At 46.6% G+C, this 13,351-nt stretch overlaps 1 protein-coding gene across 1 annotated transcript in view; it reads right to left on the bottom strand.

Annotated features, from left to right (window-relative positions):
- Positions 1–13,351, bottom strand: part of sstr3 (somatostatin receptor 3) — a 15,840-nt gene continuing 2,489 nt past the window's right edge. Inside the window, exon 2 of the mRNA XM_035615848.1 lies at positions 1–2,274. Coding sequence (XP_035471741.1) covers positions 737–2,182 — 1,446 coding nt within the window. The 5' untranslated portion in view covers positions 2,183–2,274 and the 3' untranslated portion in view covers positions 1–736. The remainder of the gene's footprint in view (positions 2,275–13,351) is intronic.

The following is a 13,351-nucleotide window of genomic DNA, read 5'->3' as shown; positions in this document are numbered from 1 at the left end:
GAAGACGAAGAAGATAAGAAGACGAAGAAGACGAAGAAGAAGAAGAAGAAGACGAAGACGAAGAAGACGAAGACGAAGAGGACGAAGAAGGGGACGTTGAGGTGTATTTTCTTCGCAGTAGACATTGCATTAACTCGGTCTACATTGCACTTCTTTTTTTTAAACAAACAAGATGAAGTTCATGGAGGAAAGGTATTCTTCGCATTTATTTGATTCCCAATCAAGACACTGTGGTAAGAAATGCTCTACATCGTTAACACGGGGCTTAAAAAACGGCCTTGTGATGCGAAATAATGGGATTTATTATTGAAATTCATCAGCCCTAATATACAAGTGGTTTGATGCAGAAAACACGGCAGGAGGAGTTGCGGGCAGGTGATTCCTGATGATGGAGCAGATGTTTGAATATACTCGCTGAAACACGGTGAAGTCTGAGCAGATGTTTGTCACATTACGGAATAAGAAAGGTTTAAAATACACCAACAGCATGATGACCGTTAAATAAAGGCACACGTTTGTACATTCAGTCATGCATTTTTACACATCACACAGAGAGAACACCTTCTAAACTGCCACACATTCTGTATGTTGGTAGAACTTCCCCAACTCCTCGTGATGAAGAAGAAGATGTTCCATGAGAAGCGTCTCTGTGTTGTGGAGGAGAGGCAGCCGCTCCGGCGATGTCATACTCAAAGTCTTATTTCAGGTAACACGCGCTCACAGTCCATATTTCACACTACAAATAACTTATCTCCAGAGACGTGCTCTGGTCCAGGTTTTCCTCCGGCAGAGTTTTGACGTTTCCGTTTTTGGCCCCGTTGAGCAGCAGCGGGACGGTCAGCGTGGACCCGTTGGCGGGATCTTTCCCGCTCGCATCCCCGGCTTTGTCCTTGTTGTCCGGGGACGGCAGCTCCGCCGCTCCTGGAGTCGGTCCTCTCTCCGACAAGAGCTGCCGGGAGCTCTGCGGCTGGAAACTGCTGTTTCCGTTCTGGGCGATTCTGTAGATCTCCGTCATCTCGGAGACGTCTTCGTCCTCCTCGTCCTCCTCGTCCCCGATGACCCGTCTCAGGCTCTCCCTGGGCATGAGCGCCCTCCTGCCTTCCTCCCGCGGCTGCTGACGCTCCATGGGCTCGTGGTTCTCCACCTTCCTCGTGGAGCGGCAGAGCGCCTTGCGGAAACCCCTCTTGAAGTTGTCTGACAAGAAGCCGTAGACGATGGGGTTGGCGCAGCTGTTGGCGTAACTGAGCACCACGACAAAGTAGTAGAGTCCCTGGTAGTCGGAGGGCAGCGACACCACCAGGTTGATGATGTTGAGGGCGTAGAAAGGCAACCAGCAGAAGACGAACACGGCCACGATGATCACAACCATGCGCGTCACTTTCCGCTCCGACTTCCGGCGCTTGGTGGAGGTGGCGTGGACCTTTTTCCCCGAGCTGCGGATCTTGAAAACGATGAGCAGGTAACAGAGGCAGATGATGAGGAGGGGGCAGAAGAAGCCAACAGTGGAGGTGTAGACGATGAAGGCCGCGCTCCAGATGTCCGTCGGCTGAGGCCAGGAGATGTTGCAGGTGCCGCCTGCCTTCTGGATGTTGGCGAAGATGACCACGGGCAGAACGACGAGAAAGGACAACGCCCACACGGTGCCGTTCACCACTTTGGCCCACTGAGGCCGCCGCCACCTCGAAGACACGATGGGGTGGACGACCGCCAGGTAGCGGTCGATGGTCATCACCGTCAGGCAGAAGATGCTGGTGAACTGGTTGATGGAGTCGACGGTCATCACCAGGCGGCACATGAACAGACCGAAGGGCCACGACTGCAGCGTGTTCTGCACCGCCAGGAAGGGCAGGCTGAGCATGAAGAGCTCGTCGGCGATGGCCAGGTTGAGGATGTAGATGTTGGTGACCGACTCTATCTTTGAGTAGTGCAGCACAATGTGAATCACCAGAGTGTTCCCGCCCAGGCCCACGATGCACACCACGATGTATATGAGTGGGATGAGGACCCCTGCCACGCTGGGGCCCGAGGGGACGTCCGGGTCGGTGCAGTTGGAGGAGTTGGAGGAGTTGGAGATGTAAAGCATCTCGTTCACATCGCTGCTGTTGAACATGAGCAGGAGCAGGGGGGGTCCGGGCGAGGAGGGGCTGGCGGAGCTGCCGGCCTCCCACATGTCATCCGCCATCGGTGGCTCCGCGAGTCGCGATGTCACCCGTGGAAGTGTGTCTTCCTGTTGCTTGGTCCTTCTGTCGCCTCAACTCCCGCCCATCTGTTCTGCTGGAAGAAAAGGGAATCAGTTGCCTCACCGAAAAACTGACATGCTCTCTTTTTCTTTTTCGTCTCTGAGGAGAATGAAATGGGCTTTTTGTTGTTGACCATAAACCATCACTAAGATAGAAGCACACACACACACACACACACACACACACACACACACACACACACACACACACACGCACACACGCACACACACACACACACACACACACACAGAAGAGTATATGACAATTTTCTCCATTTAAATTCATGAAATAAGAATTTCAGGCCAGCAGCAAATCCTCCATCGTGAAGATTATGATTGGCCCAATTCTGCTTGTGCGGCTGATGATGTTTGAAGGAGAAGAAAACACAGTTCATACATTTATAATGAGCATAAAACCCCAAAAATATGCATTTTGTTGGCGATGAAAAGGCTCTTTGTATTTAAGAGTCGTGAGAACCGAGCCACGGCCCTCGTGGGGTTGGCAACATGTTGACGGTGAGAAAACACAAGGGAAATGGCAAAGATAACACCGGGGTGGAAACAACACGATGAGTCAGAGAGGAAACGGTTACGGCCGGTGGTGTGAGGAGGGATGTTTGCAGGTGGATTGATTCGACCGCAGCTGCTGATACGGGCAGACAAACTAAACAGAGAGTGTTCCCACACGTGGACCACGCCACCCGGCAGCACTTTGGTTGACGTGAACCAGGAACACACACACACACACACCGAGGAGGAGGAATAGGAGGACGAGGAGGAGGACGAGGAGGAGGACGAGGAGGAGGAGGAGGGGGAGAACAAGGACGAGGAGGGGGGGGATGAGGAGGAGGAGGAGGAGGAGGAGGAGGAGGAGGAGGAGGGGGAGAACAAGGACGAGGAGGAGGGGGATGAGGAGGAGGAGGAGGAGGAGAACGAGGAGGAGAACGAGGACGAGGAGGAGGACGAGGAGGAGGAGAACGAGGACGAGGAGAACGAGGACGAGGAGGAGGGGGATGAGGAGGAGGAGGAGGAAGAGGAGGAGGAGGAGGAGGGGGAGGAGGAGGGGGAGGAGGTGGTGGAGGACGAGGACGAGGAGGAGGACGAGGGGGAGGAGGAGAACGAGGAGGAGGAGAACGAGGACGAGGAGAACGAGGACAAGGAGGAGGGGGATGAGGTGGTGGAGGACGAGGAGGAGGAGGAGGAGGAGGAGGAGGTTGAGGACGAGGAGGAGGAGGAGGAGGGGGGATGAGGACGAGGAGGAGGAGGAGGAGGAGGACGAGGACGAGGAGGGGGGGGTGAGGAGGAGGACGAGGAGGAGGAGGAGGATGAGGATGAGGAGGAGGAGGAGGAGGAGGAGGACGAGGACGAGGAGGATGAGAAGGTGGAGGAGGAGGAGGAGGACGAGGAGGAGGACGAGGAGGAGGTTGAGGATGAGGAGGAGAAGGAGGAGGAGGAGGAGGGGGGGGGTGAGGAGGAGGACGAGGAGGAGGAGGAGGACGAGGAGGGGGGGGAGGATGAGGATGAGGAGGAGGACGAGGAGGAGGAGGACGAGGAGGAGGAGGACGAGGAGGAGGAGGCGTGACTGTGCTGAGGTTTTTCAGGAGACTCACGTTCAGTCAACACCTGCGTTGACCGGAGCAAAGTAACAGCTGCTTCACCTGCACAGTCACAGCCAGGCGACAGAAGAACTGCTCTTTGTTCAGGTCGACACGACCCAGTGGAATATCTCCACTCAACTTAGTCACAGGGGTCATACGTCTTTCACAGGATGTTAAACGAAACCAAGAACCACATTTAATAAACACAAACAGCGTCACAGAAGACTAATCATGTGGATTCCACTTGTAGCGTCTTCTGTCATTTTCTCTTCCATTTTGCTGTTTGAGTATTAAAGTCCCTCGACGCATCAAAATCCACCAATCCACCTCCTTTAATAGAAACAGAACTTCATGTTTGAGTTCGTTCTCATGTGGTACCTGCTCAGAAAGATTCTCAGGAGCAAAACGCACTTTAAGATACAAGCGTCACAGAAACCGGCGGAAGGTTCCTATTGTTGTATTTCCACGGAACAAACATTGTCCACGTCCACACTACGTATGTTTGACACAGCAGCAGAGATCTACAAGATCCGCGCTTCATTTCACACTTCATCGGCTGCACAGCTGTGCTTCCATTTCCAAATATAAGGAAAAAGGCCTCATGTCAGAAGAATGCTGAGCATCTCCGTCAACTGAGCCCGTGTCTGATGTCGCTTCCACAGAAGCCTCAGTGAGAACAGCACAGATGTGCCCCGAGCTCGCTGACAGAGTTCATCAAACAAACTGAATGAAGGGTTATTGTCACCTCGCAGCGGCTGCACAGTCTATTGAACAGACATTCAGTCGCCACTGGAGTTCAACGTAATAGACCCACGACGGACGGGAACCGCAGAACAAGGAACAACAACAAACAGAGTGTCATTTCTTTGATTTCAGCCCATTCAGTCACGTTAATCTTTTTTTTTTTTCATATCTGCCGGTGCCTCGTGATCAGGGAACGGTTTCACGTCGCATTTATATAATTACCACCGGCACCATGGCAACCGGGGGACGAGGGAAGCCGGAGATCTGCGTCGTAAATCAAACAGAAGCGAATCAACAGCAGGGAAGTGACGGCACACAGAGATTTTCTCTCCGCAAAGTATTTCCAAGAGAAGAAAGACAATGATAGAGGCGAGTCTCCTGGACGTGGGTGATGACAACACCGACCAACTGAGGGAGTCGCTTCATGTTGCTGGTGAAGAACTTCTTTATTATAACCACTACAATACACTGAACACAATATTGTCCCTTAATAAAATATCAGTTATTGATTGAAACACAGAAGCCGTACGTGTTTGAGTCCTCCTTTGCATTTGTCAGTGGTTTGTCATACGGTTTCCTCACGTCATTGGCTGCAGTGAGTCATTCCGCCTCAGATTAAGTATGTGACTGTGTCATTATCCATGTAATGAAGATAAATCTCTTTAATATTGCTGAACTGCTCTGCCTCCGTATTCATACTGTCTTAACAGGAAACGTTGTCTTCAAAAATTGTGTGAGTAACTCCATTTACCCTGAGAGCTGACAGCAATCAGAGACGAACCAAATCTATCCATCCGTTTATTTTCTGTCCCCCATCGGCGGACAGGTTAATCGAGTTCAAAAAAAGTGTGTGAAGCCCGTATTCTGTGTACTGACCAGCAGAGGGCGACTCTATGAGAACATGACTCTAATTCTCACTTGACTTATAACGTCAGTAAAACATTTTCCCGAGAAGTTTATGGTTCAAACTCTAGTTTCAAGTCCGATGTTCATTTTGTACATTATGGTTCATTTACAGTCACATAGACCATAAAGCACCGGTTGTGTTGAGGGCGTGGTTACAGTTTGATTGACAGCTGGTATCGTCCAATCGGTGCATGGTTGCAGGTGGAGGTGGACGAGTTCTTGGTTGTTGCTCCAGATTCTTGGTTGTTGCTCCAGATTCTTGGTTGTTGCTCCTGGTTCTTGGTTGTTGCTCCTGGTTCTTGGTTGTTACTCCTGGTTCTTGGTTGTTGCTTCTGGTTCTTGGTTGTTGCTCCAGATTCTTGGTTGTTGCTCCAGATTCTTGGTTGTTGCTCCTGGTTCTTGGTTGTTGCTCCTGGTTCTTGGTTGTTACTCCTGGTTCTTGGTTGTTGCTCCAGATTCTTGGTTGTTGTTCCAGATTCTTGGTTGTTGCTCCAGATTCTTGGTTGTTGCTCCAGATTCTTGGTTGTTGCTCCAGATTCTTGGTTGTTGCTCCAGATTCTTGGTTGTTGCTCCTGGTTCTTGGTTGTTGCTTCTGGTTCTTGGTTGTTGCTCCAGATTCTTGGTTGTTGCTCCAGATTCTTGGTTGTTGCTCCTGGTTCTTGGTTGTTGCTCCTGGTTCTTGGTTGTTACTCCTGGTTCTTGGTTGTTGCTCCTGGTTCTTGGTTGTTGCTCCTGGTTCTTGGTTGTTACTCCTGGTTCTTGGTTGTTGCTCCAGATTCTTGGTTGTTGTTCCAGATTCTTGGTTGTTGCTCCAGATTCTTGGTTGTTGCTCCAGATTCTTGGTTGTTGCTCCAGATTCTTGGTTGTTACTCCTGGTTCTTGGTTGTTGCTCCTGGTTCTTGGTTGTTGCTCCTGGTTCTTGGTTGTTGCTCCAGGTTCTTGGTTGTTGCTCCTGGTTCTTGGTTGTTGCTCCTGACGCCACACTCTTGTTGGTCACTATGACCTGGACGAACAAGAATCGCCACAGACATTAAAGATGTTTAGAAATCTGATCTTCAAACAGCTTCATTTGAAAACATGCCCTTGTCCTCTGCGATCTTGTGATGTGATATTTCATTTCACAGATTAAAACGATGAATCCCGTCATTGAGATGAGATCAAACAAGAACCATTGCATCATTTCTAGTAAAAAAGCAGAAAGAGAGAAAACATCAACCTCGAAGATTCAGCATTAAGATGAATCTCTCCAGGTCAGAGCCTCGCTGCAGTGCAGCCGTGACATCAATTCACTTTTCTTTCCACTGTGATGCCTCAGAGAAATCAGTTTATCAAGCTCCCATCTCTCATCTGAGACGCTTTGGAGTCGGACTGATATCTGAATAGTTTCTGCCACGTTTCACTCAGGCTCATTACTCATCACAGTAACCACCCCAGGACCTTTCAGCCCCGTCAAACCGCTCAGAATGAGCAAATCCATTCAGTCTGTAAATTGAGGTTGTGAGTCACACGGGAGCGAGACATCTGTCCACTTCTGTCCTCTTCCCTTTAACTTTAAACGAAACAGAATAATTAGAGACGCAGCAGCCTCGTAATGTCACATCTGAATCAGAAGGATCAATAACTCACGCTGTGGAAAGACTGAACACACACTCAGAGGTGTCAAGACTTGTACTTATACTTAAAAAACTTGTTTAAGTACATTGTGAATCTAATTTACAACCTGTTAAATAAAAGTATTTACTGACTTTGACTGATTGACATTTGAATCTGTTGTCCGCTGTTATTGATGACTTTGTCAGGCTCGTACATGTATAGTTTTAAAAGTACTATATTGTAATAACTATTATAATGTTCATTTATTTTATCAACAAATAATCAAACAATAACTATGAAAACATTTTATTACATATCACAGCTGCGTTATATTACATTGTACAAAGTACTTAAGCACCAGTATCCACTTATAAATGATAAACTATTATGTGTATGTCAAAAACTATTTATGAATCGTGAATATAAACCCTACATTGGGATATGACATTTGTATTTATGTCATTATTTGGTTTGTTGATACTGTTTTTGTGAATTTTGTAATTACATTATCTAATATTTTTTGGGGACATATTCGATATATATATTTTTTTCAAACTGTTCTTCTCATCTCATAAGTTAAGAAGGAACCGTTTTTTTTTTGGTGGAACAGCCAACAACTCCACATTTACATTTTTTTTTAAATTATTTGTTGTATTTCATAAACTTTCATGTGTCTCGTGGAAAAAATGAGTGAAGTGTTAGTGGTATGTTCAGCTGTCAGATAATAAGAAAAAAACAGAAACTAGCATTTGGAAACACTCAAGTAAAGTGCAAGTATTTCAAAACTGCACTGAGGTACCACACCAGAGTAAATGTACCTCGTTCAGACTGAGAAAATCTCAGAATCTACTGCAGAGGGTACCATGAATATCTTTCGTCCAGATACTCTTCTTACTTCATTTGTATCTACTCCTGACTTCTGAGGCTAGTTTATAAACAGAAGAAAGTGTGTCATCTGCATAGAAATGTATATCGCAAAGTTGTTTTATGAGTAATCCTGCTGGTTGTGTAGATTGTAAACAACACAGTGTTCCAGTTAACCGGAGGCTTTGGACTTTAAATGATTTACAGAAATCTGTCGATTAAACGGGAACTCTACATTATCATGGACAAACTATTGTCACAGTCAGGGCCACAATCTTTCTTACCAGAAGTGCCGACATGCAGCAGAACAAACCTGCAGTTATCAGAGCTGCTGAAGGTGAACGCTGCCTTATCTGGAGCACGACGGTTAACGCCGGTTTCTTCCAAGTGACCTCCACTTAAAATTCAAGTGCTATGAAAAAGGGAAGGGACACGTTTCCACACTGAGTTCTGAGTTTGGGAAAAACTGTAGTTTTGGTTAAAGCTACAGTGTGTAATATTTAGAAGAACTTATTCACAGAAATTTTATATATTCTCGATAAGCATGTGTTCATATATGAGTTTAATATAGTTCCATGAGGTGGACCGACCTCCGTGTGAGTCTCATGTTTCTACGTCGTGTTGAATACGGTTGTTGAACTAAACGCTCCAGAATACGTCGAGTTCACGTTGAATTTTCAGACGCTGCCGGAAACCGGAAGTGGAATCAGCGGTGCGCCGCCATGAAGTGTCCCCTGTCGGTCGCTCAGTTGGTTGCGGTTTTTGCAACTTTACCAACAGATGCCGCCAGAAAATTACAAACATTACACACTGGGGCTTTACATATAAATAAGTCAATGTGAACTTTTTGCAGTGGGAGACTAAACATAACCATCATTTAAAATTAATAGTGCTCTGATCACTACAAGTGCAAGATTTAATGTTTCAATGAAAAACAAATATGTCGTCAGTGAACGTTTTCTGATGCGTTCAGTATTTGCAACTTGACAAATACGGAAAATAATTTACATATATATGCTTTATATTTTTGTCTCTCAGTACTGTACCACATTGGTACACAGTATTTAAATAATATATTTCTCGCATAATGCTCTTCAACAGGAACCAGTACTTGACTTCTGAGTACCTGATTTACACGACAAAATGATACTGTACAGTACGGTTTCTAAAGCAGACGCCCCCTTTGCCTGATATCACACCAGTCGACAACAACAACCCCGAGCTTGTTGTGAAGATGAAGTGTGAAAGGAGCGGGTGAGGAGCTGAGCTGAGCATCCAGCTCAAAGGTCGGAGTCTGTGACGGGAGCGGAGCCCGAAAGGTTCCGAGGATTTTCAGGAGTTTTGTCTTCCTGACATGCTGCTGCTCCACCTTCTCAGCGTCGAGAAGGTGCCACGTCAAACAACCGACAAGAACTGGCTCCGGCTTCTACTGTGAAAACACGAAGGCTCTTTAATCACAGCTGCACGCTCACAAACAACAGAGTGAACTCAAAGAGTCTATCGACGGGAAAAGGTCAAACTTTGCTCCTGCTTCACAAAGAAGAATGAGCGTACAGTACTAACAGCACAGTACGGCACTGACAGGGTCGCGGTTAAGGTCACGGGCATTGAGCTGTTTGAATAGTTTATTTGCTTTGCTTTTTTTGTGATTTTTCGCCTCTTGAGAGTCGAGAGTGTTGTTCCGATGTTCAGGAGCTGAACAGGAACGGCAAAGTTTAAAACAACAAATTAGGGTTGTGAGCAAATACAGTAGCTGGGTTTAAGTTTGCAGGTTACTGTGGCCCGCGGACCACGGCAAAACTACAACCTCACAACCTCACCGTGTACGCTGAGCTCTCGTAAAGTTTCCTTTAACTGTACTCTGTCACTTCACGTCTACTCACGCCTACCCACGTCTACTTCACGTCTACTCACGTCTACTTCACGCCTACTCACGTCTACTCACGCCTACCCACGTCTACTCACGCCCACTCACGCCTACTCACGTCTACTTCATGTCTACTCACTTCTACTCACGCCTACTCATGTCTACTTTACGTCTACTTCACGTCTACTCACGTCTACTCACTTCTACTCACGTCTACTCACGTCTACTCATGCCTACTCACGTCTACTCACGCCTACTCACGTCTACTTCACGTCTACTCACGTCTACTCACGCCTACTCACGTCTACTTCACGTCTACTCACATCTACTCACGCCTACTCACGTCTACTTCACGTCTACTCACATCTACTTCACGTCTACTCACATCTACTCACGCCTACTCACGTCTACTTCACGTCTACTCACGTCTACTCACATCTACTCACGCCTACTCACGTCTACTTCACGTCTACTCACATCTACTTCACGTCTACTCACATCTACTCACGCCTACTCACGTCTACTTCACGTCTACTCATGTCTACTCACGCCTACTCACGTTTACTTACTTTTACTCACGTCTACTTCAAGTTGTTAGAGTGATACGGACCTGCACAAACTGATTTGACGTCTTAGCCGTGGTATACTCTCATTAATACCACGGCTATGAACCAATCAGATCGCTTGATTTGAGCTGCCCATTTTATAAAGAAGAATATATGAAGCTCCGTGTTTTATACCGGACTCAAACGTTCCACGAGTCAGCAGGTAAACTACAGTTCGGTCGATCCGGAGGTAACCAGTTCAGATAACAGATGATGAATGATGGTGGTAAATTGAAGTCTTTCTGTTCGTGTGTACGTGCAGAGACGTACAGATCTTTACTGACACCACTTTACTGCCACTGTGTCCATTATATCCTTGGACTGACTGGGCCGCCCCCCGCTGTGCTGACTGTTGTTCCTCCTTGACTGCAGACGGATCTGAGGATCGACCTGTTCACTGCACCTCTACTGTACATACACATGCAGCATTTACAGTTTTAGAATCTGTGTTTTTTTTGCAGCTCGCAGGCCATGAGATTTTGCACGTGGAAGTAAAAAACAAGCCCGCCATAGACAGTCTGTCTGTTGTTGTCAGAGCAGCTGATATCAGAACCGGACAAACTGAGTCCATTGAAAACGTGAGATTAGCTTATGACCGTGGTTTGTGAAGCCTCGACTTTCGTCTTGTGACCAGCGGCCATGTGAGGTTGCTTTTGGAAACCTGACGTAGAAGTTTGGCGCGCGGTCTGACTAAGAGCTCGTCCACCTACACCTGCGACCATGCACCGACTGGACGGTACCGGCTGTCAATCACATTGTATCCACACCCCCAAAATACATCCGGTGCTTTATGGACAATAATGTACAAAATGAACATCTTGTATTGAAGAAGACTTGAAACTAGAGTGAGAAGTAGAGTCACATTCTCATAGAGTCGCCCTCTGCTGGTCAGTACACAGAATACAGGCTAACTTCACTTTCTGGACCCGATGACTACGTCCACTTCTATATACAGTCTGTGATCATAACCTTTGATTTCATGGCGCATGATGAATATGTGTGTCAACATGATCCAGAGTCTACAGGACACTCGGCAGCTGCTCACCGTCGCCTCAAACCCCGAATCGATCGGTTTCATCCAACAACAAACATTTGATGTCAAACTGTTGCGACTTGAACGCTGTTATGTGGTGACTCACCGTGTCATTTCACTCTTCACTAACTCTTCAGTTGTGCCACACAGGATTCAAACGCAAATCCAAATCTGAGCATCATGAGTGCCACTTCCAAAGAAAGTCATGCCACAAATGGGTTTGACCTTTTGATTTTTTTTCCTTCTCTTTTCTCTCCAAACATCTGATGTTGTTTCCGGAAAATCACAAATGTTCCTGGAGAGGTTTAGATTTCTTATTCATCTAAGCATGGAAGCAGAGAAGAAACATTTTAATCTTTCTAATTTCTATTTTAATTTTCGCTTGAAATGTTTCTGCTGCTTGGTTATTAATTATCAGCATCACACAACAGCAACGCGTGTGGAGACATAATGATCTTCACTGTCTGTATCCATCTGATGTGGTCGTCGTCTCCCTCCCTGTGTCGTCTTCACACATCAGAACGACGAACATACGCTCAGTGGAATCACACGTTCACACTTTGGTTTCCTGCAGCGGCGACAGATGTAAAGAACAAAAGCAACATCACGAGGAAGGAGTATGATCAGTCCTCACATTAACGTGAGGATAACGTGAGAGGCCGCTGACAATCCACAAATGTGCCAATCATTTTCCCGGAGCTGCCGTGGAAACACAAAGTTGCAAAATCACAGCAGACTGGAGAAACGTAATAATATGGCGCCGATATTGTTTCAATCCTTGAATCTAAATGGGACGAAATATATATATTTAATGGCCGAAAGTGGTTTTGCTCAAAGAGCTGGAAATACAGTTACACAGACAAGTCATTGGTCACAACTCGAACGAGGCCTCGGGATTGGCCGACGTCTTACGCGTGATTCTTTGCCTCTGTGTGTTTTCTCTAACCCTGAGCTGAGGGCAGCGCCGCCTTCCCCTCCGTTTTCTTACGTTTACAAAACGCATGAGTAGAGAAGTGATGAGGAATGTCGGCCTCGCTCGCCGCAGCTCAGGAAAACCAACTGTGGACAAATCACCACACGCATCGGTGGATCTGTCACGACTCGTCTGTACTTACAGCTCCAGATTTGTCTTTTTTTCCCCTTTACTATAAATCTTATACACAAATCTACAAACGCACACACACACACACACACACACTCACACACACACACACACACACACACACACAAACACACTCACACACTCACACACACACGCACAAACACACACACACACACACACACAAACACACACACACACACACACACTCACACACACACACACACACACACACACACACACACACACACACAAACACACACACACACACACACACACACACTATTGCTCCAACATTGGCCCATAGAAAAGATCCTTTGAAGCCGCTTCCTGCCGAGCGCGGAGCTGGAGCGAGTGCGGTCGCAGCGCGTATTGATTGGATTTTGTTTTTCTTCCGTTTACTTCACTTTGTATGAAGCCAAACGATTCATGATATGATTTTTAATATTTGCCAAAGAACTGCACATGTATGGATTCCCACAGCTGAAATGCAACACGGTGATGAGTCACTTCACTGTGGCTTCATTTCATGAAAGATGACGCTGATATTCATATATACATATATATATATGAATATATATATATGTATATATATATATGTATAGTGAACTCTTCATCTCTCATCTGATGCTTTTTATTTACGTCAGAAAAGGCTTAAAGGGAAAAATATATTTTCCGAGAAACTGTTTCTACTTCCAGCAGATAAACAGACTGAGCTTTGTGTCACTCTCTATTTTTGACCTTGTAAAAAAAGCAATTACACCTGAAATTAAATGTGGATTGTTCTGATTAACTTCCCACCT

The sequence above is a fragment of the Scophthalmus maximus genome, chromosome 17 (genome assembly GCF_022379125.1).
Source record: "Scophthalmus maximus strain ysfricsl-2021 chromosome 17, ASM2237912v1, whole genome shotgun sequence".
Taxonomy (NCBI): domain Eukaryota; kingdom Metazoa; phylum Chordata; class Actinopteri; order Pleuronectiformes; family Scophthalmidae; genus Scophthalmus; species Scophthalmus maximus.
Note: the sequence above shows the minus strand (reverse complement) of the source record. Positions and strands in the feature narration are given on the sequence as shown.